General features: G+C 40.2%; 6 protein-coding genes across 6 annotated transcripts; 2 read left to right on the forward strand and 4 right to left on the reverse strand.

Annotated features, from left to right (window-relative positions):
* The first annotated feature begins 364 nt into the window (after positions 1 to 364).
* LOC145697337 (fibroblast growth factor 14-like) lies at positions 365 to 3040 on the forward strand. The gene is made up of 5 exons (XM_081774526.1): positions 365 to 494; positions 2099 to 2328; positions 2374 to 2475; positions 2517 to 2619; positions 2676 to 3040. The coding sequence occupies exons 1-5, from the start codon at positions 422 to 424 to the stop codon at positions 2783 to 2785; spliced, it is 618 nt and encodes a 205-aa protein (XP_081630652.1). The 5' UTR covers positions 365 to 421; the 3' UTR covers positions 2786 to 3040.
* Positions 2653 to 4337, reverse strand: LOC145698163 (uncharacterized). Its single transcript, XM_081775365.1, has 6 exons — positions 4313 to 4337; positions 3823 to 4161; positions 3618 to 3751; positions 3487 to 3576; positions 3125 to 3257; positions 2653 to 3085 (listed from the first exon to the last, which is right to left on the reverse strand). Exons 1-5 carry the CDS (start codon positions 4335 to 4337, stop codon positions 3126 to 3128), a joined length of 720 nt encoding a protein of 239 aa, XP_081631491.1. The 3' UTR covers positions 2653 to 3085; position 3125.
* LOC145697336 (uncharacterized) lies at positions 4282 to 8316 on the reverse strand. Its single transcript, XM_081774525.1, has 6 exons — positions 7103 to 8316; positions 6961 to 7053; positions 6749 to 6919; positions 6638 to 6702; positions 6268 to 6550; positions 4282 to 5215 (listed from the first exon to the last, which is right to left on the reverse strand). The coding sequence occupies exons 1-6, from the start codon at positions 7984 to 7986 to the stop codon at positions 4552 to 4554; spliced, it is 2160 nt and encodes a 719-aa protein (XP_081630651.1). The 5' UTR covers positions 7987 to 8316; the 3' UTR covers positions 4282 to 4551.
* An 821-nt stretch (positions 8317 to 9137) lies between these two features.
* Positions 9138 to 11350, reverse strand: LOC145696756 (uncharacterized). Its single transcript, XM_081773842.1, has 5 exons — positions 11269 to 11350; positions 10890 to 11050; positions 10658 to 10816; positions 10556 to 10586; positions 9138 to 10508 (listed from the first exon to the last, which is right to left on the reverse strand). The coding sequence occupies exons 1-5, from the start codon at positions 11312 to 11314 to the stop codon at positions 9625 to 9627; spliced, it is 1281 nt and encodes a 426-aa protein (XP_081629968.1). The 5' UTR covers positions 11315 to 11350; the 3' UTR covers positions 9138 to 9624.
* Positions 11351 to 14038: 2688 nt separating this feature from the next.
* On the reverse strand, positions 14039 to 14941 carry LOC145696757 (uncharacterized). The gene is made up of 4 exons (XM_081773843.1): positions 14729 to 14941; positions 14584 to 14646; positions 14473 to 14540; positions 14039 to 14427 (listed from the first exon to the last, which is right to left on the reverse strand). The coding sequence occupies exons 1-4, from the start codon at positions 14851 to 14853 to the stop codon at positions 14348 to 14350; spliced, it is 336 nt and encodes a 111-aa protein (XP_081629969.1). The 5' UTR covers positions 14854 to 14941; the 3' UTR covers positions 14039 to 14347.
* LOC145698164 (intermembrane lipid transfer protein VPS13B-like) lies at positions 14911 to 16691 on the forward strand. The gene is made up of 4 exons (XM_081775366.1): positions 14911 to 15160; positions 15260 to 15616; positions 15682 to 15936; positions 16269 to 16691. The coding sequence occupies exons 1-4, from the start codon at positions 15110 to 15112 to the stop codon at positions 16689 to 16691; spliced, it is 1086 nt and encodes a 361-aa protein (XP_081631492.1). The 5' UTR covers positions 14911 to 15109.
* Positions 16692 to 22652: the final 5961 nt, after the last annotated feature.

Genomic DNA, 22652 nt, shown 5'->3' on the forward strand with positions numbered 1-22652 from the left:
GAGTCTTTCGCTTTATTTTTTTTCAAAAAATTAACCCTTGAAAGTTGATGCTGGGCCCGACGAGGATGAGTTTTTTCTCGAAGAAAAGTCTCCAGCGACATCTTTATAAAGGTAGAGAACAATTAACGGGCCGACAAGTTGCAATTACAATGTCTGACATCATAATGTCCTCCTCTCACAAAACGCACAACGATCCCTTTTTCATACCCAGTAAATTTTTGAAGAAGCAAAAATGGTTTTGAAGAAAAAAGTGATCGGTAGGTTTAAAATTTACAATCGTAATAATTACGCTAGAGACTCTAGCCTAGAGGGAAAGCCATGAGTTGTGATTAGCCTTGTTATGCTCATAAAAAGTCGTATTTACCGTTCTGGCTTTGGCGGGTGAGAGAGAAAGTCAGATTGGCCTTAATTGAAGAGAATTATGGTTTCGCGGTTGTTTTCCTGCGCCTCGAAGAGCGAGGACACGGAACTTGTCGACCATCATCACCATAAAGGTAAAGTCGAGATTGGCCCTGTTTTCATAGTATAAAACAAACAGTCGATGAGTGTTTTTGAACCCAAAAATGATCGGCGCAAGAATGACAAACGCCAGAAGCAAGAGACCCTCTATCAGAGCTCCTCCAGGCGGAAAGAGACCTTCAGTTAAAAAACGAGTCTCAAAGTCACTTTCGCCGAGGCAAAGCGCTTTCGGGGATGAAGATTTTGTCGACTTTCGTCGTTATGTTTCAGAATCATTTACTTTCAGCTCTCCCAAAATCATATTTTTGAAACAAAAATGGCAGATCGAGTTCGCTCAGTTCATCAACCGCAGATCTCTTCAAGCCCCTCGAGAAAGTATTCTTCTTTTTGGGGCAGAAGAAAGAGATCATAGGTTAGTGATCCGCATGTTGTATGACCCTTCGCCTTGATTTATTATCTCCGAGTGAAATTAATTTTTTCTCCATGTCTGATCGATTGCCCCTTTTTTGATTTAGCTTCATTTAGAAAAATCACATTCAGTTTGTTAAAAAAAAATGAGAGATAAAAAGGCAGTGAGCAAGAGCATGAGCTGCTCGTTGATAACGCTAGAATCTATCGACCTAAGGAATGGAAAAAAAACTTCGTATCGGTTATACACAGTAACTTAGTCGCCCGCGGATTTGAGCTGGTATTAATATAAATAGCAATAATGACAGATAGTGTGCGTTTATAAATAAACAAGTGGCAATCTGTTATATCTAAAAGCGGCTTCGTCTGAGAATGCCATCACATAATGGTTTTGCTGCGGTCTAGGTCGCAAGGTAACAGAGTTTTACTAAATTTCCATGATAAAGAGATACACCGACCCATCATTTGCAGTTTCGGAATAACAATAAATTTGAATTCTTTTCTTTTCAATAAGTTAAAATCCGATGACAAGGAAAACCATGATAGAAGCGTTATAAAGAGAATAACGCATTTCGTAAGTTGGAGAAGGCCAACTAATGAGTCTCAAAGTAGAGCGAACGCGGATGGTAAAAAATCCCCCGGGTGAGCGTGAGCATCTCTTTTCGTAACTTGAATATCGTTTGATAAGGCACAAGAGCCACACGAAAATCCACTTGGGACATCAAAAATCAAAAGGTAAATGCTTCTCTTGGACAGCGAGGATTTGCTAAAAAGGATCCATGTCGAGGCTTTCAGATTACGCGTGCTAATTCAAAATGGGATCAGACTGTCATCTCTCATCAATTACTCTTTTATCGCTTGATCAGGGCCATTTATGAAGACGAAAAGCTTTAAAATTAGAATTATATGAAATTTTTCAAGACGAAAAAAGAGAAGCCGGATAAGGTGGAAAAAACGAAAACCAAAGGTTATGTCGGATACACGCGGATATATGAAAGTGTTAAGGAGAGTTGTGAGGATTTACTAGGGCAATAAAATGTGCAAAACCATAGTTTTTGAGGTTGATAATTGACAATTGAATATGGAGAGACTAAGCGACTTTAAAGACTATCTAATTGAGTTGTTTTTCTCTCAACCAGAGAGGCTTTCTTCGTATCATAACTCGAGAAAATACTCGGTCAAGCTTACTGGTCTACTTTTTCGCTTGTTCACTTCGGACTGTTTAATTTAGAGCCACAAATAAAGGCGGTCAAGACACGACTACAATGCAGATCAGGACTCAACCTTGCGATGAAACTAACAGACGAAGAGCAGCCTAAATTGCAAGTATGCGGAGTCAAGTCTGATGGACCAGAGACGATTTTTTACCTGATTCCCGTGGGGCTCCGACAAGTGGCGATTCAACAAGTGGAAACGCAATGTTACGTCGGGATGAATGCTTCAGGGAAACTTTTTCCTGCTGTAAGTCAATCGATCGACTTACTTTCTCGGAAATATTTCTTTCAGGAGACGTATACCAATGAGTGCAAATTCAAAGAAAATGTTTACGAAAATTACTGGTGTATCTACAGCTCTGTGCAGTATAAGACCGTCAATCCCGATAAGCAGGTGATTCAACTCAATAAATACTAATTAATGCGAACAAAAAGAGGCCGTGGCATATTGGAATTAACGATAGTGGCAGATCTGTGAGAGGGTCAAAAGCGAAGAAAGACAAGGAAGTCTCTCATTTTCTTCCTCAACCTATTGAAGGTAGATCACAATTGGCATTGATTTTTGGCAATGATTTTTATCTTTATTTTATTTAGTACACATGATGCGGGAACCATCGCAAGCAGAGCCTCTACTTGGCCCGTCAAGAAGCAGTTCAGAAATACAACATTCGAGTACAGAATTCAACGGCTCGAAGAATGTTTAAAAATGTTACTTATTATGGCAAATATACTTTGTATTCATTCATACTAGGAAAAAGTAGTTTAAGACATGGATAACTTTAAATGGAATGATGAAATCTTGTGTCTGACAGATAAATCCAATCTTCCTTCATACGGCGTCATTAGGAGGTGTGAGGAAAGTAAAGGTGATTCTAATGGTTCATATCATATGGCCAGGATATTTAGAAATGAAGCACTGAATGAAGAAATGAAAGCACCTCTGACCCTTTTCCGGAATTGACGCGACATTTTCGTGGCGAATCATCTTCAGCAGAAGTAAACTACTTTTATACAGTTATATCTCACTCATCTTTTTTGGTTACCTTATTCTTCGCTTTTTTGAAGCAAATCAATAAGAATTTCGACTATGAATGCGCGTAGCTCTGGTATTTGAGCAAACTCGCCTAGTTCAGCTACGGACGCAATCAGACGACTTAATGAATCGGGATCTTCATGCTAGACAGGGATGCGGCTATCATTCATCAAATTTAGTAGCTCAATCGTCTATGCTCTGACGCTTAGCTTATCTTTTAATCCGGAAGTCGCCACTGCCAAAAGAGCTTTTTTATGATATTAGGGTATTCTAAATAGGGTATAAGTTATACCGTTGAACATATATCTAAGGGCCAACTAGCCGTTAATATGTAGAGAACATATTCTCATCTAAGTATGCATCATCCCCACTCCATATCTGTATGGATTCTATCAAATCATCAACTTCCGACATCTCGTCATTTCCATCAAGAAGACGTTCCGGAAGTGAGGTTTCCCCGACCTAATGAAGAATATCAGACCATGAAACGTAAGAGAACTTACGTGTAAGTCTAACATCGTCATCGCTATTTTCACGTCGACAGACTTGTTCGAGATTCTCTTCGCGCGCTGAAAAAATTTCTTGGCGTGTTCGGGAAAGTGTCGGACGAAGCAGCCAGCTTTTACCAGCAAAAGAGCTAAAAAGTGGAATAAAGGATTCATTAGTCCAATGACCCAGAAGAACTTCATATGAGAACCTAATCATTACCGCTGGTGTCGTCATTTCGTAAATTGGCGGCCTTTTCAATAAACGATCGAAGTTGAATTTGATTATTTTCGCGTATTTGCGGCTCCTCAATTGCTTGGTCGTAATATGGCGCGGCGGACGATTCCGCTAGCTTTTCAGCAGCATCAAGATAGATAGCAGCGGCAAGTTGCTCGCAATTTGCTTTTTGGTGATGCTGTGCAGATTTTTGTAGCAAATCAGTCACTTGTAATTTCTCTGCATCGTCGGCGAGACCCTTGTTTAGAAGATCAAAAGCAATCTTTTTCTCCCAGATTGCAGCGGATTTGTATTCGCTTTGTCCCAAGTCGAGCTCTACTATTCCTTTTTGGAGGTTTCCATGTTAATGTTTCACTGAGGCCAAGTGAGTAAGTTACACATGCTCGTTACGGAAAACGAGTGTTCGTTTGGTGATTTCCACAATACTATTTTTGCCTTCTAGATGCCAAGACTGTTGGAAAGGTTTGACGGAAACCTTCCTTTGGCGACATAAGCTGCATAGTCAGGGTCTAGCTCGTCTACTAAGCTTTTGTACAACAAGGATAATTCCGCTCTCGCATCTTGAATCGCTTTTTTCCTACCAAAACCTATGAATCGCTTTTTCGTTTTTGACATGATTTCTTTATACAGTTTTGGGATTGACTGCGTCATTCTGAAATACTTTTGCACTGTATTTGGATGGAAACGGTGAATCTAAAGGTGATCACAGGCAGTTTAGCAGTAGATTAAATCAGACAGTTCCACGGAAAGATTTCCTTTTTTCATGACACAGGGAATAAGAGCTTTTGCCCAACTGGATTTAGCTCGGAGACCTTCAAGAACGCAATTTCGCAGATTCTCTTCGATGCCTTCAGGTATTTTTCCCAGCTGTGCTTGAAGATTTGCTCTTGCAGAACACATGGTCTTTAGGTCCGTGTTCTTATTGATAAACACATATGGCTTGCCGGAAGCCCTTTGTGCGAGAAACTGATAGACTTCCAACGCTTCTTCTGAAGATGGATGTTCTTTGAGAATTTGAAGAACGTCAGGCATCCATTCAATTGCTAAAACCTCTGAGATTTTAGCCCTTGTCAGAAACTCGAAAAGAGTTGGGTAGATTCTACGCTTTTTTGCTCGTAGAATGAGAGGAGTTACAGACTTGTGAAGGTCTTTGTAGTGGATAACTTCTTGCGTCAATGTGGTGGAAATCTTGATTAACTCGCCAGTAGACGCCGAGAAAGACACAGTTTTTAGAAAGTCATCGCTACCTCTCGTCTTCAGAGAATTCATAAAGTTAAGGCATTTTCCGAGCTCCCACCATATGTTCATTGAGCCATGATGATTATAGCAGTCTAGCATTTTGAGGACTGACGGCAGAAACTGGCAGATCTGTTGGAAACTGAAGCATATTCATTAATATTTGTGACTCGGAACTCTGATCCGGAGCCAAGTTACTGTACAGTGGCGTTTGCTGTTGCCTCCCTATCCAAACGCGTCTAAAGTAGGGCTCGCCAAAAAAAAGTCGAGGTCGATTCTCCCCTACGAATTCTGCCTAAAAATGATCCCCTTTCTTTCCTGATTCGAATGATATGTTTATGTCGGTCGTTAGTCTTGGGGAAAAAATTCTAGAGCTAGGCCAAAATCCCAGTTTTCGGGACTTCAATCACGTGCCATGACGTCATTTTTCGGAAATTTCATCATTTTTTCAATTATTCTAGCGTAACTTTTCCTGCTCTTTTCAATAAGCTAATTGAGTTTCTTTTAGAGGTAAAATCAGGATTTCACCCGAAAATTTTTACTCAAAATCCCTGAAATTCATCATTTTTCGGCCTCGTTTCAACCTAGAAAAGCTTTAATATCTCGAGTTCCCCATGCTTTCCCGAGCCGGCAAGGTACTAAAAGGAAGCGCAATGCTCTGTTCTATAAGTGTTTTGTCTCATATCTGGGGAGAATCGAAGAAAACTACTGAAAAATATTGAATGACTGATAAAAAAATACGTCAATTTTTGATTTTTTCTCAAAAAAGACAATTTTTTCATAAATAAATTCTTAAATGGAACCCTAACCAACACTGATTATTAAAGCTCAGACTCTCAGCTTTATCTTTATATCAAAAATTAGTAGATTCGGGAGGGTTTCTTCGTTAATTTTTTCGTTTAAGCCATCAGACCCCCAAAAAGAGCCATTTTTATCGAAATTCCGCTCTAAAATTTTTTTGCCTGAGTTTCAGGGTATGGTTATATGGGGAGTTTTGGGTTTTAAAACATGGGGAACAAGAAAAACATAACCACTGGGGACTTCAAAATTTCATGGCGAGCCCTAGTCTAAAGAGGGAGGCAACGCGGGACGATTTCTGGTTCGATTTAATGCGCCCTTCTAGAAAAAGAGCGTCTGGATAGGGAGGCAACGAGGGACGCTCCAACAGGGAGGCAACCGCAAACGCCACTGTACCTCAGAAATCGCCATAAATAGTCAAACGAGCAAACTCTCGTTGGAGCTCTCTTCACCAAGTAGGAACAAATGTTCAGCGCTTCAGGCATTGAATCAAGAACTCTCAGCAGATGAGGTGCAAGTTCTTCCCAATTTAGTAGAGTAAAAGCCAGATGTTGCTTGCGTTGGACATTGGTAAGGAGATACGTGATCAGAATCTTCAATATTTCCGGAGAAAATGAAATCTGGTTGAGGAAAAAATTGAGGATCAATTCGACGATTTCAAAATCAGCAGAATGTGCATCTTCGGCAAGTTTTAGAGATGTATATCTTCTGGATATATCCAAGATTAATATGTAAAGAAAGTTATAAAATAAAACTTAAAACCATCCTAATATCGGCATGAAAATTCGGAAGAAATCGATCGGCGGAAACTTTAGTTTGATTTGAATGCATCTAAAAACCGACAAAATTATGAAAGATCAAAAGTGGGATCTCCTGCCTGAGAAGTTTCAAAAGCCTTTGCCGCTCCGTCGAAGGTTTCAATTGCGAGAAAATTGTCGGAAGCATGAGATGCTCGTCAAGGTATTGATAGCTCTGTGGGAGCTCATGTGCACCACTGCTATGTCCTTCCGACCCAAGGAGAAGGTACTCGCCGAGGAAGTCAATTGCCCTGTTGAAATTATTATTACTGATTTCATCATTCATTCTTACGCGATGGAAAGAATAATTTCAGGATGCTCCTCCATGTTAGAGCAAAATCGAGACAGAACAGCAAAGGCATCCCGTTTGGCTCGTTCCGGATGTCTGAAAAATAGTATCCGGGATCTCAGCTGTGCGAGTGAGATTCCACTACCTGTTTGAATGGAGAACGCCAGCAAAATATGATAATGATCCTAGGCGTCCTTTGAACGTTTGTCCATTATCATCAAGAATAGCCTTGTGTGTGTCCGCATCCAAACATGATAATGATCCTAGTCTGTATGGATCAGCATTTTCTGCCGGCGCGTGTGAACCAAATCCATAACGGTAAAACATTTTCCGATGTCTGACGAGTTTGTTCGCATTCAACTTTTCTTCATACGCGGTTGTAACAGTCAGAGCGCCAACAATTCCTTCAACTCTCATAATCTCGCTTCTATTGAGATCAACATCTGTCTTTTCTATTTCACTAGCAGCCAAATCTTTGAGCTGCTTATCTATGATTCCAAATTTTACGGCATTAGCACCAAGAGCAATCATTTCAAATGGATCTTTGTCTTCTGTGTTTCTCCAAACTGCCTTCAACCGCGAGCTGTACTCTTCCGCGAGACTGGTGTAATTCAACTCCAAAATAACAGGTAAAATATCCCCCATGATGAAGTGGGAAGCGTCCTGTCCCGACTGGCTTGTTGTTATCCTTCCTGTTTGTGAGTCTGCTTTGTAGTGCGACCAGTCAAGTAGTCGGTACCGCCGCTCGGCATCATCACGATCAGGCATTGAAATTGCAGCGAGGGTTTCAATCGCTGACTCTAGATATGTTTGAACGTCTTCACTAACGTCATGAACTCGTCGATACATCCACAACGCGAGTATCAGTCCGGAAAGTCCGAAAATAGAATGAACTTGAGAACTTGGAGAGCCCCGTGACGCGTTATTTAGCTCTGCATATATCAAATTCCACGCTTCTTTGGCCGTAAATCGCTCCGACACATCTTCGAAGCGAATTTTTATATACGCAGACCAAGCATTCTTTAGCATGAAGAGATATCGAGGGTTTCCCGGCTTGACCAAGGTGTATCATTTGAATAAAAATTCATAAAGAAAAAAATAACGAAAATGCGCCTGGAATTAATTTGGGTGAATACTAATAAACGAAAAAGCACCTTTCCTCAAATGGTGTATCAGTCAAAAGGGCGCGCAGCCTCTTGACAAGCTGCGGCTGTTCATATTTAGGGCAACAAAGCTCTGCAAAACACATTCTTGAGCGTATTTCAGGAGATGTACTACGACTGGACAAATTTAGCTGGATAAATTCGAATAATTTATTCGTCCTTTCAGTTTCTTCAATATTTTGACGACTCTTTCAATGGGTTCTTCAATATGATAATTTTGAGATCATTCAGTGTCCTTCATCATTATTCTTATCAATGTTAATTATATTCTTATCCATAGGAAAATAACGCAAATTAATACGAAATTTGAATTATTTGGTTCTTTTTTCGTAAACAAATGGTACAATAATCAACATCAATAAATAAAAATGAAAATAAGAACTCGTCCTGTCTTTGTCTTCGAAGGGCATTGTGCGCAGTATTTCTAGGTAGGGTAGATATCTCGCTTTTTAGAACTTCTGAAAGAAACAATTCGCCGCCTTCGTAATCGAGCAAGATATTGAAAACATTGTGGTTGAGAACATCGGCGCTTGATTTCTGATTAAAAACAACGGGATTGTTGACCGATTCCAAAATGTCTGTCGGAATTACGTCTGTATTAAAATAGGTGATTTTTATACTGCCAAGCGTCTGGAAAGCAGCGCGACTGACTTCTTCATTTTCATTGTCAACCTTGAGCCACAGCCACTGAATTATGTTTTCGACGATTTGCTCGAAATCTGCGAAATGAGCACCCTCTTTGTTTTCTGGTTCAAACTCCATTATCCGATCAAATAGGTTCAAGAAGCTTCTCAGTACTTGCGGCCTGTTGGATGATCAACGACTTTGTATGAACACAAGATTATAAACGTGCGAAAATATGAGAGGTTAAAATAATTTTGATTCGGAAACGATACGGAAATTTCATTTCATCAAAATATTTGGAATTCAAGAAATATATTTAGAGGGAAAATTTTTACGTAACTTTATCACAAGCTCATCCCCGGATTATTTTATGACGTTGATCACAGTCCTGAGCTCATCTTCTTTGGCCCACTGGGAATTAAAATGTTTCCACAGCGATAAGAGATTTAGCTCCTCGTAGTCAACCAAAATCGCGAGAATATCAACGGCAAGGGCGGCAGCGTCTGCATTTTCCGTCGGTGATTTTTCCAATACGGCCATTGCCAGTCGACAAATTTCCGAAGAATTGTGAGGAGATTGCGAAACATAAGAAATGATAGCCGCGGTACAAATGTAGATAATACTCTCGCTTGAGTTACTATCAAATAAAATCTTATCAGCGGTTTTGTAAAACTTTGAGAACAAAATGGAACACTCAACAGCTTGCTGGGCTTGAAGGATAATACCAAGAGGGATAAATGAGACGGAAGAAGTCAAATGCTGAGTAAGTGCAGATGAGGATAAAACAGTCATAAATCGTGGAAAGCAAACATCTGACAGGACAGAGAGAATCATCTCTCTGGAAGCGGCTTCCGTCATTGCCTCCCACCGGATCGAAATGTTAGCTTGAAATTACTTTACTAAGATTTCCGGTAATGGAAAAGGTGAATGTAAAATCTTCGAAAAAGAATCGACTAGTACGTGATGAAAGTGACTTTGACTCTGCAGATCCGGTTTCCTTTGGGTTAGAACACAGAGCTTGAATCTTTCCAAATAATTCCACAACAACACCTTGATCATTACCGTCGCAGTTTTGGATTCTTGTCTTCAATATATCAATAGCTTGGATAGAGATAGTCGAGTCAGAAGAAAGGCAATAAGCAAGAAGACTATTTAGAACATGGATGTCAAATTCAACTTTTGAAATCGTTTGAAAATTAGGAGGCTGTGGTTTTTTGGGGACATCTTCGAATGAGAAAAGCTTCTCGATGAAGGAAGAAACTTTTGGCTCTCTTGTAACAGCCAAAACAGAAGCAAAAGCCGCAGTGATTTCAAGTTTCTCATGTCTTCCCAATCGACTACAATCAATGTGGTCAACAAGTTCCTTGCTTATACCAAGGAGATTGAATTCGTAAGCGCAGGATGAGAAAACTCGCAAAAGAAGTGGGTGATTTTCCAGGATAATCTTCAACAGTGGTGTTCCACAGCGTTCAGGGAAACTTATAAAGGTGACATTTCGAACCATGAAATCAACGAGGAAAGTCTGATGCTCATCTAGGATTTTCTTTTCCACGTGGATTATCGAGAAGACTTTCTGAAGCAAAACTTTCACATCGATCAGCTTGGTCTTCCTTGATATTGCCAAATCAAGCGCTTTGAGCAAGTCGGCTAATAACACTGTCAGCAGCGGCTCATTTCCGGAAATGCTGTCAAACATAAGCCGCGCAACATCAACGCCAATCTCATCGTGCAACATCGCTGTACGCCCCACTGCTCGCAGCTTTTCTAAAATCATGTGATCTATCAAATGTTGGAGATTGAGGTCATCTTACCGTTTGACTCGTCAAAATTCGCGCTGAAGCTCTCAAACAGGATGGGAAGAAGATCTCTACTGTATCTTTAGTATTCATTAACAATTAGCCTCTCTATCCTTCCTTGAGCCATTCATAAGGATTTACTTTTGCGCTACGGAGAAAACTCAGCACCACATCGTAGGAGGCAAACAGCATGGCCAAATCATAAATGAATATCTTAGTTTCCCCGGTGGGCACATATGCCAGAAGAATCTCACCAATACAGTCTTCGGAAATCTGTTCCTTTTATGGCTGCCAACAAGTGTTTGAGTCGGATTCTCTACAATAAGGAATCAACTAATCCTTGTCAGCCTTCCTGTTTTGAAACGGCTCGGAGGATGGACTTTACAGAATCTATACTTTGGACATTCACCGCGTCGAGTAGAGTCGGCAGAAAGCTTTGAATATTTTGAATATTTATGAGTTGGATCAGCTGAGCAATTGAGCTTTCACGGAGGATGACAAGCTCATGACCTGGAAATAAAATTTTTATGTTTTTTTTTTCTTTTTGAAGGAAACTTCCGACAGAAGTTTGGCGCCCGCAAAAATGCATATTGTTTGATAAACAAACAAGTTGTTACAAAAAAGTGCCAAAAATCTCAGCCCTGCTCATTTTGAATCTCATCAACTTGTTTTCGTAAGACTCGAATTTGTTTTGTTTCAAAATCTAAGTGTGTAATTCTTTGGGTTACCTAAGAAGCCGACGCAATCCTTCAGTATTGCTTGTAAGTCCGACATAATCACATCTAAAACGGGATTTATTTAGCGGCTCTTCTAAGGAAAAATAGAGGTGGCCAGGTGCAAAATACGCACTACAGCAGATGCTATGCTGATTTTCAATGAATTTATTCAGTTGATCCGGCTAAGATTTAATTGAATTAATTATGAAAATTAAAATTGAGACCGGTAAAAATTTCCTAATTTGAAAGCAGCGAAAGAATACAAAGAGCTTATAAATATTGAAAAGTTCTGTAACAACGCAGGTGCGACCGTTCTTTGTCCGCGAAATCTGCACCTGGTGGCGAATTTCGGGAAATGGCCGTAAATTAAACTTGAAGGTACTTTGAGGCGTATTTACAGTACACTTTCGTGATGAAAACAAAAGCGACTGATCTCAAGTAGCCAAAACTGGGCCCTTGTAAAAATGTAAAAGGACCTGGTGCGCAGAATTACCGCGTGGGAAGCCCAATTTATAAGGCTACTTGGCAGAACGCCTGAAAACGCTTGACCCAGGAAAATTACCCAAATGTTTACAATCGAGGTAAATGGAAGAAGTCGTTTTGATTGACAACACCAGTCAATGTGCCAAGATATGGAGTTCTGGCTACTAAAAGAATCTTCCCATAGAAGAAAAAAAAGGACCAAACAGAATTATGTTTTCGTAGTGAGATTTCCTTGACATGTTGGCCGTAGAAAATCTGAGGGGAAAGTTTGTCAGTGAAATCCGGAAATTTACTGATCTTGATCCATGATTGTCCCACAAGATATCCCGATTATCTCCCCTAATCTGCCTGGTGTCAAGTAATGTATTCAAAAACTCGTTCCCGTGAAGGGATTATGCCCAAACTCGGATCGCTAGATCCCTATCGTCAGTTGGATTGTACCTGTATGTGTGTATACAAAAATACGGCCGCTAGAAACAAATCAATAGCGAGGCACACTTCACTCACTTGATCAGTGAACTGTAAATGGAACAGTAAAGATCAGTAGAAAAGAAGCACTTGGATATTAGAAATGAATCGGAGCTAGCCGAGGATCCGATCGATTGCGGACGATCAAGTGGAATGATGGGGATCGCGCACTTGAAGTTTTCTGCCCCAACGATGTTTCTGTTTTTCTATGTTCAAAGAATAGTACTAACTGAATAAAAAATCTCTGAAAATTAGAAAATTAGTTTTTACGCGATAATAAGGGAATGATAGGACGATAAGCACTAAACAAGCATCCAAGGAATTTACACAAATCAATAAGCATGAAGTTTTCTTCCACTCAAGCTCGGATTTCAAACTTTTCCGAAGAATCTTGAACATTTCCGGTACATTCTTCCCCTCATAAATAACTAGAGAACAAATTAATGGTTGAATAAGGGAAATACAGAGTTTGGTAGTTGACAAAATAAAGTTCATTTTTTGTTTCCAGTTTTCATGATTCGTATATTGCACATTTATAATTAATAAGTAAATCATGAATTAATCTTTCTGGCGCCAACTTGATATTATGCATCATATTGCCAGGCGAGAGGATTCTAAATTCCGTAAACGGGTATATAAATTTCATCTATATTAACCGGCATAAATACAGTCATCAATTTGACCAAAAGTTTTAGTTGCCTAAGCTCTTGAAGATTTAAAGTAAAATGCCTCTATCATTCCCTTCCCCGAAACCGGTCTTTAGCGGTCTTTAACCAGCGTCGTTTAAAATCAGCTCGTTCGATCAGAGGCGTAATTACCGTGACCGCATATCATTCCCGCGCTGACCCGCTGCTATTCAAATTTGGCGCTCCCCGCACCGCCATTCAATACGGTCAGAGAGCGCCCCCTACTGCGCTACATAAATATCCCCCCTGTTTTCTCTCTCCAACACTTATCAATAGAGCTCAACAAGAAAAACATAGAAAGATAGAAAAAGAAAGATTTTTTAACAATGTTTGGAAATATCTCTTCCCTTCTTTCCGCGACGCTTCTTCAAAAATATTCCTTTTTCCTTCTCATCGAGAGTATCTTCTGCATCGCCCTCGACATCTTCATCATTTTAATCAAAGAGATGAACGACGATTTCCCTCGCTCAATTCAGCTACGACCTGAATTCATCTTCACCGTTTCCATCCTCGGCCAGGGCATTTGGGCTGGTCTTCTTGGAATCTCTGTGGCGATTTTCTGCAACAAGCTGCAGCAAGAGAAATTCCGCGAGCAACTGCTCCCCTTGGGTGCTTTTACTGATGGAACTCTTCACATGGAAGCCGGTTTATTCGCTTGGTGCTTGTTTACTTCGCTTGGGCAGTTCGTCGCTGTCCTGCTGTCTGGATACTCGGCTCTTGGAATCGTTGCCCACGACCTTGTCGCGACGCAGGTTGAGCGTGCAATGAGCATCCTTATCGTTACGGAAATCTTCATGCTTCTGGCCCTCTGTCTGACCGTCTTCTCCCTCCTGATTTTTTCCTTCAACGCTCTCCTGCCTGTTTACTTCCACGCACTGATCCAAAAAATGGCTGAGCTTCTGTGTAACCGCTATTCATCAGATCGATGGAAACAGAATCCCAGCTGCAGTTTTTCTCAAGCATCCTTCGTTGGCAGTTCTGTCGAATTCAAGACGATTGACGTTCTCGCTGACCTTTCGATTCCAACATTAACCCGCAAGCTGGCCCAGAAGAGATTAAAAGATTCCAGACAATCTTCCTATGCAAGCTCCAGTGGAAACTCGTCGAATCGATCGGAAATTCTGCTGCTCTGAAAATACGGAAAATTTGTTAATTTATGAATTTCAAACACTGCCAGTTGTTTCTATCTGTAAATAAAGTGAGAAAAAGTAATATTTCTATCTTCGAGGACTTGATGAGTACAAATTTTTTGTAAGGGAGGTTTTTGAATATTTAAGAGGTTGACTTTAACAGAATAGTGAAGTTATGGCGATAATACAGTTCAGCATATAAATTTAAATAAATTTGATGTTAGAAGCAAAGAGACCAGAGTTAGGGTTAACCTGATTTTGATAAGAAGTGTATAAAATATGAACACGAAAGGAGAATAATATTTTGAAGCTATCATTTGTTTCTTAGGACTGAACAATCTGAACTAGGTAAAGTTCCTTGACAACACTTGTGGCAATTAGTTGAAGATTTTTCTGTTTGTAACCTAAAGATAGAAAATTATGACCAAACGCAAATAGGTTTTTGCAACCTGAGACCGTGATAAATTCTGTTGCAGGCGATTCTCCAGTTTCCTTGTGCTCAAAATACGATTCTTCCCTTATAAAAATTAACAGTCAGTCATAAATCACTGCGAACTTACGAGTATCTACCCTCCGCCAGAGCTTTCTCCACGCACCTGCTCACACCGTCAGCGATATCATCCCTACAATTCGAGTTTTACTACTTTATTGACCTCATTCAAAAATCGCTGACATTTCTTGACGGCCATCGTAAAAATTACTTACTGTGTGATATCTCCTTTTCGAAAGATGGTGAGTCCATTTTTATCGCCGAATCCCGAGCCGATAATTTTTTCGTTTTCCTCCATCAGTTCTTCCAAAGCACCCGAAAGATTTATGACATTATTCATTCGTAAATTACAAAGACCGTAAGTTTAAAATTTCACGAATAAATATTCCAAAACAAGCCTTTCTTTCTCTTTCAATCGAAATAATTGACGCTCAACGAATCTTCTAACGACTCTGATTGGCCGCGTTGCGAGGATTTCCACCAATTGCGAATTCAAAAAAAGGCGGGCCTCTTTCGGTGATACAGAGAATTCTGGTGTCCGAAAAAGAAATTTTGATGGCGGTAATGAAGATCTGAAAAAATCAATTGATCTCGTGATGCTTCGACTCGAATCATATGTAGCGCCTTTTCTGACGTCTTATTTGAAGGTAACTCAACTTGTCAACGCGATTGCTTATCATTTTCATAACAAATCGATACATTTTCTTTTCATTTAATGAAATATGTTATTTCTGTGAAAATTCTAGCGCTTCATTCGAAATCTTACTAGCGAAGACCTCAAACTTTCAATATGGAGTGGGGAAGTAGTCCTTGCGAACCTAGAGATGCGCCTCGACGTTTTGGAAGCGGAGCTCAAGCTGCCCTTCAAGCTCGATTCTGGACACATTCATGAATTGCGAATAAATATTCCTTGGATGGCACTGGGATCGGAATCTGTCAAAGTTAAAATTTCGACGATTGAACTTTCCGTCAGCTTGAGCAAGGAAGACGAGGATGATGAAGAGGGGGATGAAAATTTAAACCAGTCGTATTTGAGCTCTGAAACAGCTTCGCATCGACAGAAGCCGAAGATCTCACAGGAAGGGGATTACTATATTTCTTGTGCCGGTTTATTTAGCTTCACTTCCGGGTTTTATATTAAAGAGGATTGTTGATAATCCCTACTAAGTCAGGAGAAGATTTGACGCCAGGTTATTTGGAAAGCCTCTTGTTAAAAATTGGAAACAACGTCGACGTAGAAATTCAAAATCTTATCCTTAAATACGTCGAGAATGACATCGTTCTCTCCGTCAACATAAAAAGTGTTCATCTATTTCCATGCGAGGATGAAAACTGGACTCATGGCTGGGCGGAGATTTCTGAGCATGATCCTGTTGTTAGGAGGCTCTGCGAAATCGAAGATTTAACTGTTTGCTTGGACAAGGTAATTAAATTTTGTTATCCTTTTATAAGTTTTATATTATTTATATTTTTTTCACTTTGCGGGTTTATCGACAGACGATTCTTTCTTTATTTTGGTACAGACGAGAACAAAAATTATGTCACGAGTTTCTAACAGGCCGTCTTTATATCTTTCAGAGTGACATGTCACATCTGTTTAATTTTGTTTTCTTTCCGCTCTGGTCTGCAAGTCTTGGTGGAACATCTTAGATATAACACCAAACTGGCATTTTTCTACAGACCAGAGTCACCAGACTGTGACTCGCTCGGCATTTCCGCCGCATCTTTTGTTATTCTTATATCACACTATTTCAGCGATCGCCATCTGGTCAAATTTCATATTATGAAGAACCAGTCATTTATCGATGTGGCATTACAATCCGTCTTCTTGGGTCGTATTCGTCTCCGTTCCAAAGGGCCCCAGACCGACTGATCGTTTCAACAAAAATCAATCATGTTTCTGTATCCCTCAGCGAACAGCAACTTCCTATGCTCCTGCGGCTCTCCGAGCTAGGGATGGCTTTGTACTATGGAAAGTTAAAAACCTTAGCGGACGACACCCCTATGTCAACGGAAAACCCTGGTGAAAACATGTCTGTGGACTCGCCAGGGGACGACTCTGGCTGGGTAAGCTGGGCTTGGAACTCCTTAGTTGGCGAAGAAGAAGACGCGGCACATCCTGGAGAGCAGGGTGCTTCCACTGGAATAGCTGGCGATTCTCTAGTTGTCATCGTCTAGGATTGCTGAATCCCGACATCTATTGATGCAATTTTAGACCTGAACTTATCTCTTTTTCCGGTGTTAAGATTTGGCCATCCTACTTAGTTCAAATATATATGGAAAACGTCTCGGTAAGACTGTCGACAAAGACAGCAACAAAGCGCGATTTGATCACGCTCTCTCTTAGTGGCATCGGTATAGAAAATGTTATAAAAGGTGATGCTTGGTTCAGGAACGGTTACCTTATTAGAATTAAATCGTATTTATGACGACAGCTTTGAAAACGGCATTTTACCAACGTTACATCACGTGAACCGCTTATTAGCTCTGTTGCTGGGATAACTGAAATCATTTGCTCCTATCAAGATGATATCGACGAGCAGACGGATATTTTGCACCTTGGTACGCCTCTAAAGGATCGGATGTCGTTGTATGACAGTCATGCAGCTTGATCCAGTTTCCATTTCGTATGATTAATCTTCTTCTTTTCATCTACGAGACGAGTTCTATGAATATATCATGACATCTTGAAAAGGATAAAACGGTTCTTAACTACACGACTGGGTCTATTTGGGATTTTCGAGCACCGGAAAACAACAACGGAAGATCTAAAGTAGCTCTTAATATGGCTGATCATGATGAAATTTGGACAGAAGAGTATTGTTGTAAACGATTCGGCGCATTCTTTACCGACTACAAGTTTGAGATGCAGCCTGATCTTGGGCTCTCAATAGGAAATGGGTCTTATTTAATGCACTGTTGATCGCAGTTGATAAAAATGCTTGTGGAATTAACATTTAAATGACCTTTGAACAGTGGAGCTTGCACAGCCAGAAAACTGGAGGTTAGCAAAAGAGCACAGCTGCAAGCGGTTCTTCATTCCCGTCATCACTGTCAATCTCAAGCCATCGATCCGCGAGCTCACCAAGCTTCCGGAGATTATTCGACATGAATATCAGCCTTACTTTAAAGAGCAAATTCCGTCACCATCCGCTCAGGATCCGGATTTGACGTTGGAAGAGATGCTTACGTTGCAAGAATATGTTCCGACAAGGGAAACGACCGTCACAATTAGTTCCGTCAATGTGAATGTTGATTTCGGCATCGACTCGCTGTCCTTCAAACTCGACAACATAGACATTGCGAATAAAACGATCATGTATCAAGAATCCTTCACGAGGGCCATCTATAAAACTTACGACAAAGATACTCAAAGCGGCTTGGAATTCTACACAGATGTTCATTGGAAACTATCAGTGGAATGCATCAAAACAAATTTCAGCTCGTTCGATATTTTAAGCATCGGGAATGTTGTCCTAAACCTTGCGAAGAAGATTCATCCCGTCTTCTGGCCTTCCCAACGGACGCTAGATATAAAGGCTTTCATGAACAGGGCGCAACTATTGGTGAATCCATTGATTCAAGAACGGCTCATGTATCATGTCGCGTCTCTAGCTGAACCGGATCTTATGTTCACCGCCAAGGCTCAAATAAAGTCTTCTCTCGTCATTACGATGGAAACGCTAAACCTTGCTTACGCAAACGATGTCTACCTAGAGGAGAAACTCAGGAATCGGTCTCAAAGATAAACATTCTCTTAAAAACTGTCAAGTCCGACCGCCTTTAAGCACGTTCCGTATCTTTCTCGATAGGATTCGCTGCGAACTACACGATGAGCATGGACAAGAACAGCTAATTTTCGGCAACAAAAAATCTCTGATAGAATGTTGTGCTCAAATTCCAGTTTCGAAATCAGACCCGGCGAATCAAACGATTTTAGTAGGAAAACTCTGTAGTTTTTCCGCGACACTCTCGATGCCAGTTATCGACTTTTTGAAAGAAATGATCAGTCTTTTTGCAGGATTTATCCCAACAGATAAAGCGCGAAGCAATGGAAATCGCGATCTGAATTTAGTAACGAATATATCTTGGTCCGAGTCTTCGCTTGACTTCAGGATCAATGATCATGTTATCCATACAGGAGAGGTCTCACCATGTGATCACCATTGTCAATAGATAAGATATTCTGCTAATTTTCTAGGCTAACTCTTTCCGTGCTTAATTTTTTCATTGATTTGTAAGGTGAATCTTTGGTAGTACTACCCACGGGTCGAATTTGCAACGCTGGAATGTCGAACTTAGACACATTGATCGAACTGCCTGAATGGATAGACATCCCCATTCATTTATCAAAAGGTAAGATTGTTTATTATATAATTGATCTGATAGAACTGCCGAAATTCCATTCAAATTTTTCTCGGTGCAATAATTGTTCTGCAAAAAATCGATCTAGCGGCCCAAATAATGTGTCCAAAGCGAAACCAACGTCCATGTCGAATTTTTTGTCGAGCGTTCTTCCTTTCTCGCCGCCAACACACCAGTGGTCTTAATTCTTTGTATCAAAATAGGCAAACGATAGCAGACGGGCAATGAATAGTTGGTAATAGACGATAGCTTCTATTTTCCGACACATGTGAGGCTTGGAATTTTATTGAGAGTCATATATTTATTTGATTCACTTCAATGTTACCTTTATCCCTGGCGCGCTCACGGTAGCACTGTAAGCCCTCTTCTGAGAGGACAAAATTCTTCCTTGTGATGACTTTCTTTAGCTTCAAGAACTCTTCTATCTGTTCGATGGCCACCCATGGTTTTTGAAGAAACTCTGTCCCATCGACGACTAGAATTTGCTTCTAAACAGATATTTTTATCGATGGAATCTATTTTTTCTCAACTCTGTTGAAATATTGAAGCCATCGAAGATAGAAAACAGCGTAAAATCCATCCGACAATATTCGCTCTATCAAATCATATTGACTTTTCACATGAAATGGTCGTTGAGCTCCGTCGAGTCTATCCATTAGCGCATTAACTAGACCCGAAATTGTCCCATTTCCTTCGTGAACGGCGATGTCATTAAGAAAATACTGGAACTCTGGGAGACGGTGTCTAAGCATGTCATTGAACAAGGTTAGATTTCCGCCAAGAAGCTGCGCTTTTTTGAGGTGATATCTTTGACATGTGAAGATATCGGCTCATTGTTCTTCGGGCGTTGTCGCAAACTTTTAGAATGAATAAGCATAAGGGGAAAATGAATGGTCTGCCTTACCTACGGAAATTATTTTGACTGTGGAGTTCATCGCCAAGATCCTGCTAGGCGCAGAGAGTGAATTGTAGTATTCCGCGCTTTTTTCAAACCAGGTCTCATACTTATATCACGATTTCCATACCGTTCTATACATGAATAAATTGCCAACCATGGCGAATTCCGTCAAGGTAACCATATGGTCCATCGTCATCGGACCCGGATCTAACTTACGGATCTAATTTTATATTTAATTTTATATTAATAAAATCGTGATCCTTTTCCATTGCCGATTGGAAAGAGGCTTCGATAGTAGGTGAAACCTTTATCGTAATTTTCATCTTTGTTAAAGAAATTAGGTTCCTTATTGGCCTGGAGCATGTCTTTTAGGGCTCAAGTTTTCATTTAATAGATAATAAAAATTAAAAATTGAGTCCTAATCTGGATGACTTTCTAAAAAATTAGCCACAGCCGTTGTCCCACATTTCATCACGCCGGTTATAATCACGCTCGGCAGACGTTTTCTTTTTTCAGGATAAATAACTTTCGAAGGGATTTTGTAGCGATTGTTCATTGCATTTTTCGACCACAGCCTTTCGTTAATCTCTGAATATTTTCCTTGATTTCGGAGACATCCAACGCCATCTTTGCAGAGGAAAAAATAACCGACGAGAAACAAGTTTATAAAGCTGCTTATGATCACGAATGTTCTCTTCTTGATTTTTACCGTGATTTTTCTCATTTTTAACGAATACTTAATTCATTTCAAAATTCTTTTAGGGCCGATGTCAATTACGGTTAACGTTGCCGAGCTGCGGATGTCAAGTAGCATCGGCGGTAACACGAGCGATGTTTTACTCTTCCCATCGTTGTCGGCTACCTTTACCGTTAGTCATGGCGAGAAAAACGCGCATGGTGTCTCCGCAGTATTCATCAGCTCCTATGTAGAACTTCAAGCGCTAGAAATTTGCTTCACAGACGACTTGATTTGCCTTTTGTCATTCATCGTGGAGAATATACTGACAAACTCGTCAAAGAAGCCTCTGAAACGGGATCGTTCTATCCCGTTGTCGCCCGATTCCAGCAAGTCATTTTTATCCGATATTCCTGCTGTTAGCTATCCTCAAAGGAAAACGATGATCTATTTCGATGTATTTCAGGCTGAGAAACGATTTGATCGTTATTCCATTGATAAATATACGTGAATTCTACAGTATGATCATCGCGTAAAAGCTCGTCAGCAAGCGTAAAAGAATGCTCAGATATTTTCGTTTCTGATCCAACGAATGAATCTCCTCCTGGCTCAGTCTTAGATTTAACCCTCAAACTTTGTCTGCCAGACATCAGGATCAAAATCAAACTCGAAACGCAAGAATTGCTCGCTACGATCAAGGAACGGCTCATTTATTTTTTATCAACAGATAATATGTAACATATTATATGTTTCAAGATCAGTATCATGTGATGCTCATGAACATCCTGGGAGAAAAGCATCTCGAACTTTTTTCGAACTTGTGGAATTAACCAGATGCAGAATGGATGATTTTAAGAGCTAAAAGTTGATCTCATGACCAGAAACAGCTGGCGTTGTGGCTCACCCCACATGTGTTGCTAACAGAGTACATTTCTACAGCATTTCTCCGTCAGGAAGTCAAAAGTAAAGCGGATCCGTAGCAACGCCTCATTTTGAGCCATGTTCAGGACGTATCTGTTGACTTCTCTTCTAATTCTACTTTCCAACAGTTTCAATGCCAAGTTCCTGCTGCGTTGTGCGTCGTTGGCAGTCAGACGATTTTCTCAAGCGAGGGTCGTGGAAAAATACAGATGGTTGGAAACAAAGATGGAGAAAAAAGGTAAAAAGAGCCCTCATGACAATATCATATGATTGCAGGGAACCGGATTTCGCAACTGAATTTATTATAATATTTTTTGATTAAGAATGGCTCCAGACAACACTGGTATCAAGGTCGTCTGGACCAAAGCAAAGACCGAAAACTGGCATCAGCGAGAGCAAATAATGTGTGATGAAACAACTTTGTTGGCTGAATACGTTGAAGAATTGTCCTTCACATCAAGTGCTCTGGATATTGTACTTGATAAGGATATCCTTTTTGAATTCGGTTGGCTAACAATAACAAGTTCTTAATTAAAATTTTATAGGTAAACTCTCCTCCCTCCTTCCAGATATGCCTTCGTCATCAACAATCCCGTATAAAGGACGCTTTCCGATGATATTTGTCGATGTTCAAGATATAGTAGTTTTCATGAGGGTTGATGATTACTGCTCTTTAGGAAAAGATGGCTATATTCTCATTGAAACTTAGAAAACAAATTGTTCTAACTGTAAGATATCATTGTGCCCATCTAAATGTCAGACGATACTTTCTATCTCTACCTACGTCAGATAGAAGTCAATCCAAGGCCTGAATTTCCCCTGGACAGAGTAGTCATCAGTAGTGATGACTTCGCCATAGTCGAGGAGAAAGGATTACTGGCTATGCCTGGAAGTACCGTCGAAAATATTCAGTTTGCTGTTAATCTATCCGAACTAAGGAGAGGGTTTAATATCAGCGGATAGCATTTTGCCCAATTTTACCTTTAATTGTCTGAAAACGGCCGAGAATTCTTCTTTGAATATTAATAACTAACGCTCAAGGTACCACATCTTGGGTTCACGTATACATATAATGAAATCTGAAATAAGCGTTGGCTCGTGCAATTGGTCGTGTACTGTTTCTAAACGTTGGATTTGCGGAATAAACTCGAAACCATTCGAGGCACAGAATCCTGCACTCGAATGGAACATGAAAAAAGAAATTAACACTGAAAGTGAAGCAAAAGTTGTCTATCCGCTGCTTTCTCCTACAGGAGAGGATCAATATCGTAATAGTTAC

The sequence above is a fragment of the Oikopleura dioica genome, chromosome 2 (assembly GCF_907165135.1).
Source record: "Oikopleura dioica chromosome 2, OKI2018_I68_1.0, whole genome shotgun sequence".
NCBI lineage: Eukaryota > Metazoa > Chordata > Appendicularia > Copelata > Oikopleuridae > Oikopleura > Oikopleura dioica.

What these genes read in the sequence shown, in the direction of transcription:
- LOC145697337 (XM_081774526.1), top strand. Translation starts at nt 422, where the DNA reads ATGGTTTCGCGGTTGTTTTCCTGCGCCTCGAAGAGCGAGGACACGGAA. An exon ending in CAGGGAAACTTTTTCCTGCT is followed by an intron (nt 2,329 to 2,373) that starts GTAAGTCAATCG and finishes TATTTCTTTCAG; the next exon opens with GAGACGTATACCAATGAGTG. An exon ending in TCTTCCTCAACCTATTGAAG is followed by an intron (nt 2,620 to 2,675) that starts GTAGATCACAAT and finishes TATTTTATTTAG; the next exon opens with TACACATGATGCGGGAACCA.
- LOC145698163 (XM_081775365.1), bottom strand. Translation starts at nt 4,337, where the DNA reads ATGCAGCTTATGTCGCCAAAGGAAG. An exon ending in ACGAAATGACGACACCAGCG is followed by an intron (nt 3,752 to 3,822) that starts GTAATGATTAGG and finishes TCCACTTTTTAG; the next exon opens with CTCTTTTGCTGGTAAAAGCT. An exon ending in TGACGATGTTAGACTTACAC is followed by an intron (nt 3,577 to 3,617) that starts GTAAGTTCTCTT and finishes ATTCTTCATTAG; the next exon opens with GTCGGGGAAACCTCACTTCC.
- LOC145697336 (XM_081774525.1), bottom strand. Translation starts at nt 7,986, where the DNA reads ATGCTAAAGAATGCTTGGTCTGCGTATATAAAAATTCGCTTCGAAGAT. An exon ending in GGCGTTCTCCATTCAAACAG is followed by an intron (nt 7,054 to 7,102) that starts GTAGTGGAATCT and finishes ACTATTTTTCAG; the next exon opens with ACATCCGGAACGAGCCAAAC. An exon ending in GAAATTATTCTTTCCATCGC is followed by an intron (nt 6,920 to 6,960) that starts GTAAGAATGAAT and finishes TAATTTCAACAG; the next exon opens with GGCAATTGACTTCCTCGGCG.
- LOC145696756 (XM_081773842.1), bottom strand. Translation starts at nt 11,314, where the DNA reads ATGTCGGACTTACAAGCAATACTGAAGGATTGCGTCGGCTTCTTAG. An exon ending in GGATTGCGTCGGCTTCTTAG is followed by an intron (nt 11,051 to 11,268) that starts GTAACCCAAAGA and finishes TTTTATTTCCAG; the next exon opens with GTCATGAGCTTGTCATCCTC. An exon ending in ATCCTTATGAATGGCTCAAG is followed by an intron (nt 10,587 to 10,657) that starts GAAGGATAGAGA and finishes ATCCTGTTTGAG; the next exon opens with AGCTTCAGCGCGAATTTTGA.
- LOC145696757 (XM_081773843.1), bottom strand. Translation starts at nt 14,853, where the DNA reads ATGAATAATGTCATAAATCTTTCGGGTGCTTTGGAAGAACTGATGGAG. An exon ending in CTGGCGGAGGGTAGATACTC is followed by an intron (nt 14,541 to 14,583) that starts GTAAGTTCGCAG and finishes AATTTTTATAAG; the next exon opens with GGAAGAATCGTATTTTGAGC. An exon ending in AGAATTTATCACGGTCTCAG is followed by an intron (nt 14,428 to 14,472) that starts GTTGCAAAAACC and finishes TTCTATCTTTAG; the next exon opens with GTTACAAACAGAAAAATCTT.
- LOC145698164 (XM_081775366.1), top strand. Translation starts at nt 15,110, where the DNA reads ATGCTTCGACTCGAATCATATGTAGCGCCTTTTCTGACGTCTTATTTG. An exon ending in TTCTGACGTCTTATTTGAAG is followed by an intron (nt 15,161 to 15,259) that starts GTAACTCAACTT and finishes TGAAAATTCTAG; the next exon opens with CGCTTCATTCGAAATCTTAC. An exon ending in GGGATTACTATATTTCTTGT is followed by an intron (nt 15,617 to 15,681) that starts GCCGGTTTATTT and finishes ATCCCTACTAAG; the next exon opens with TCAGGAGAAGATTTGACGCC.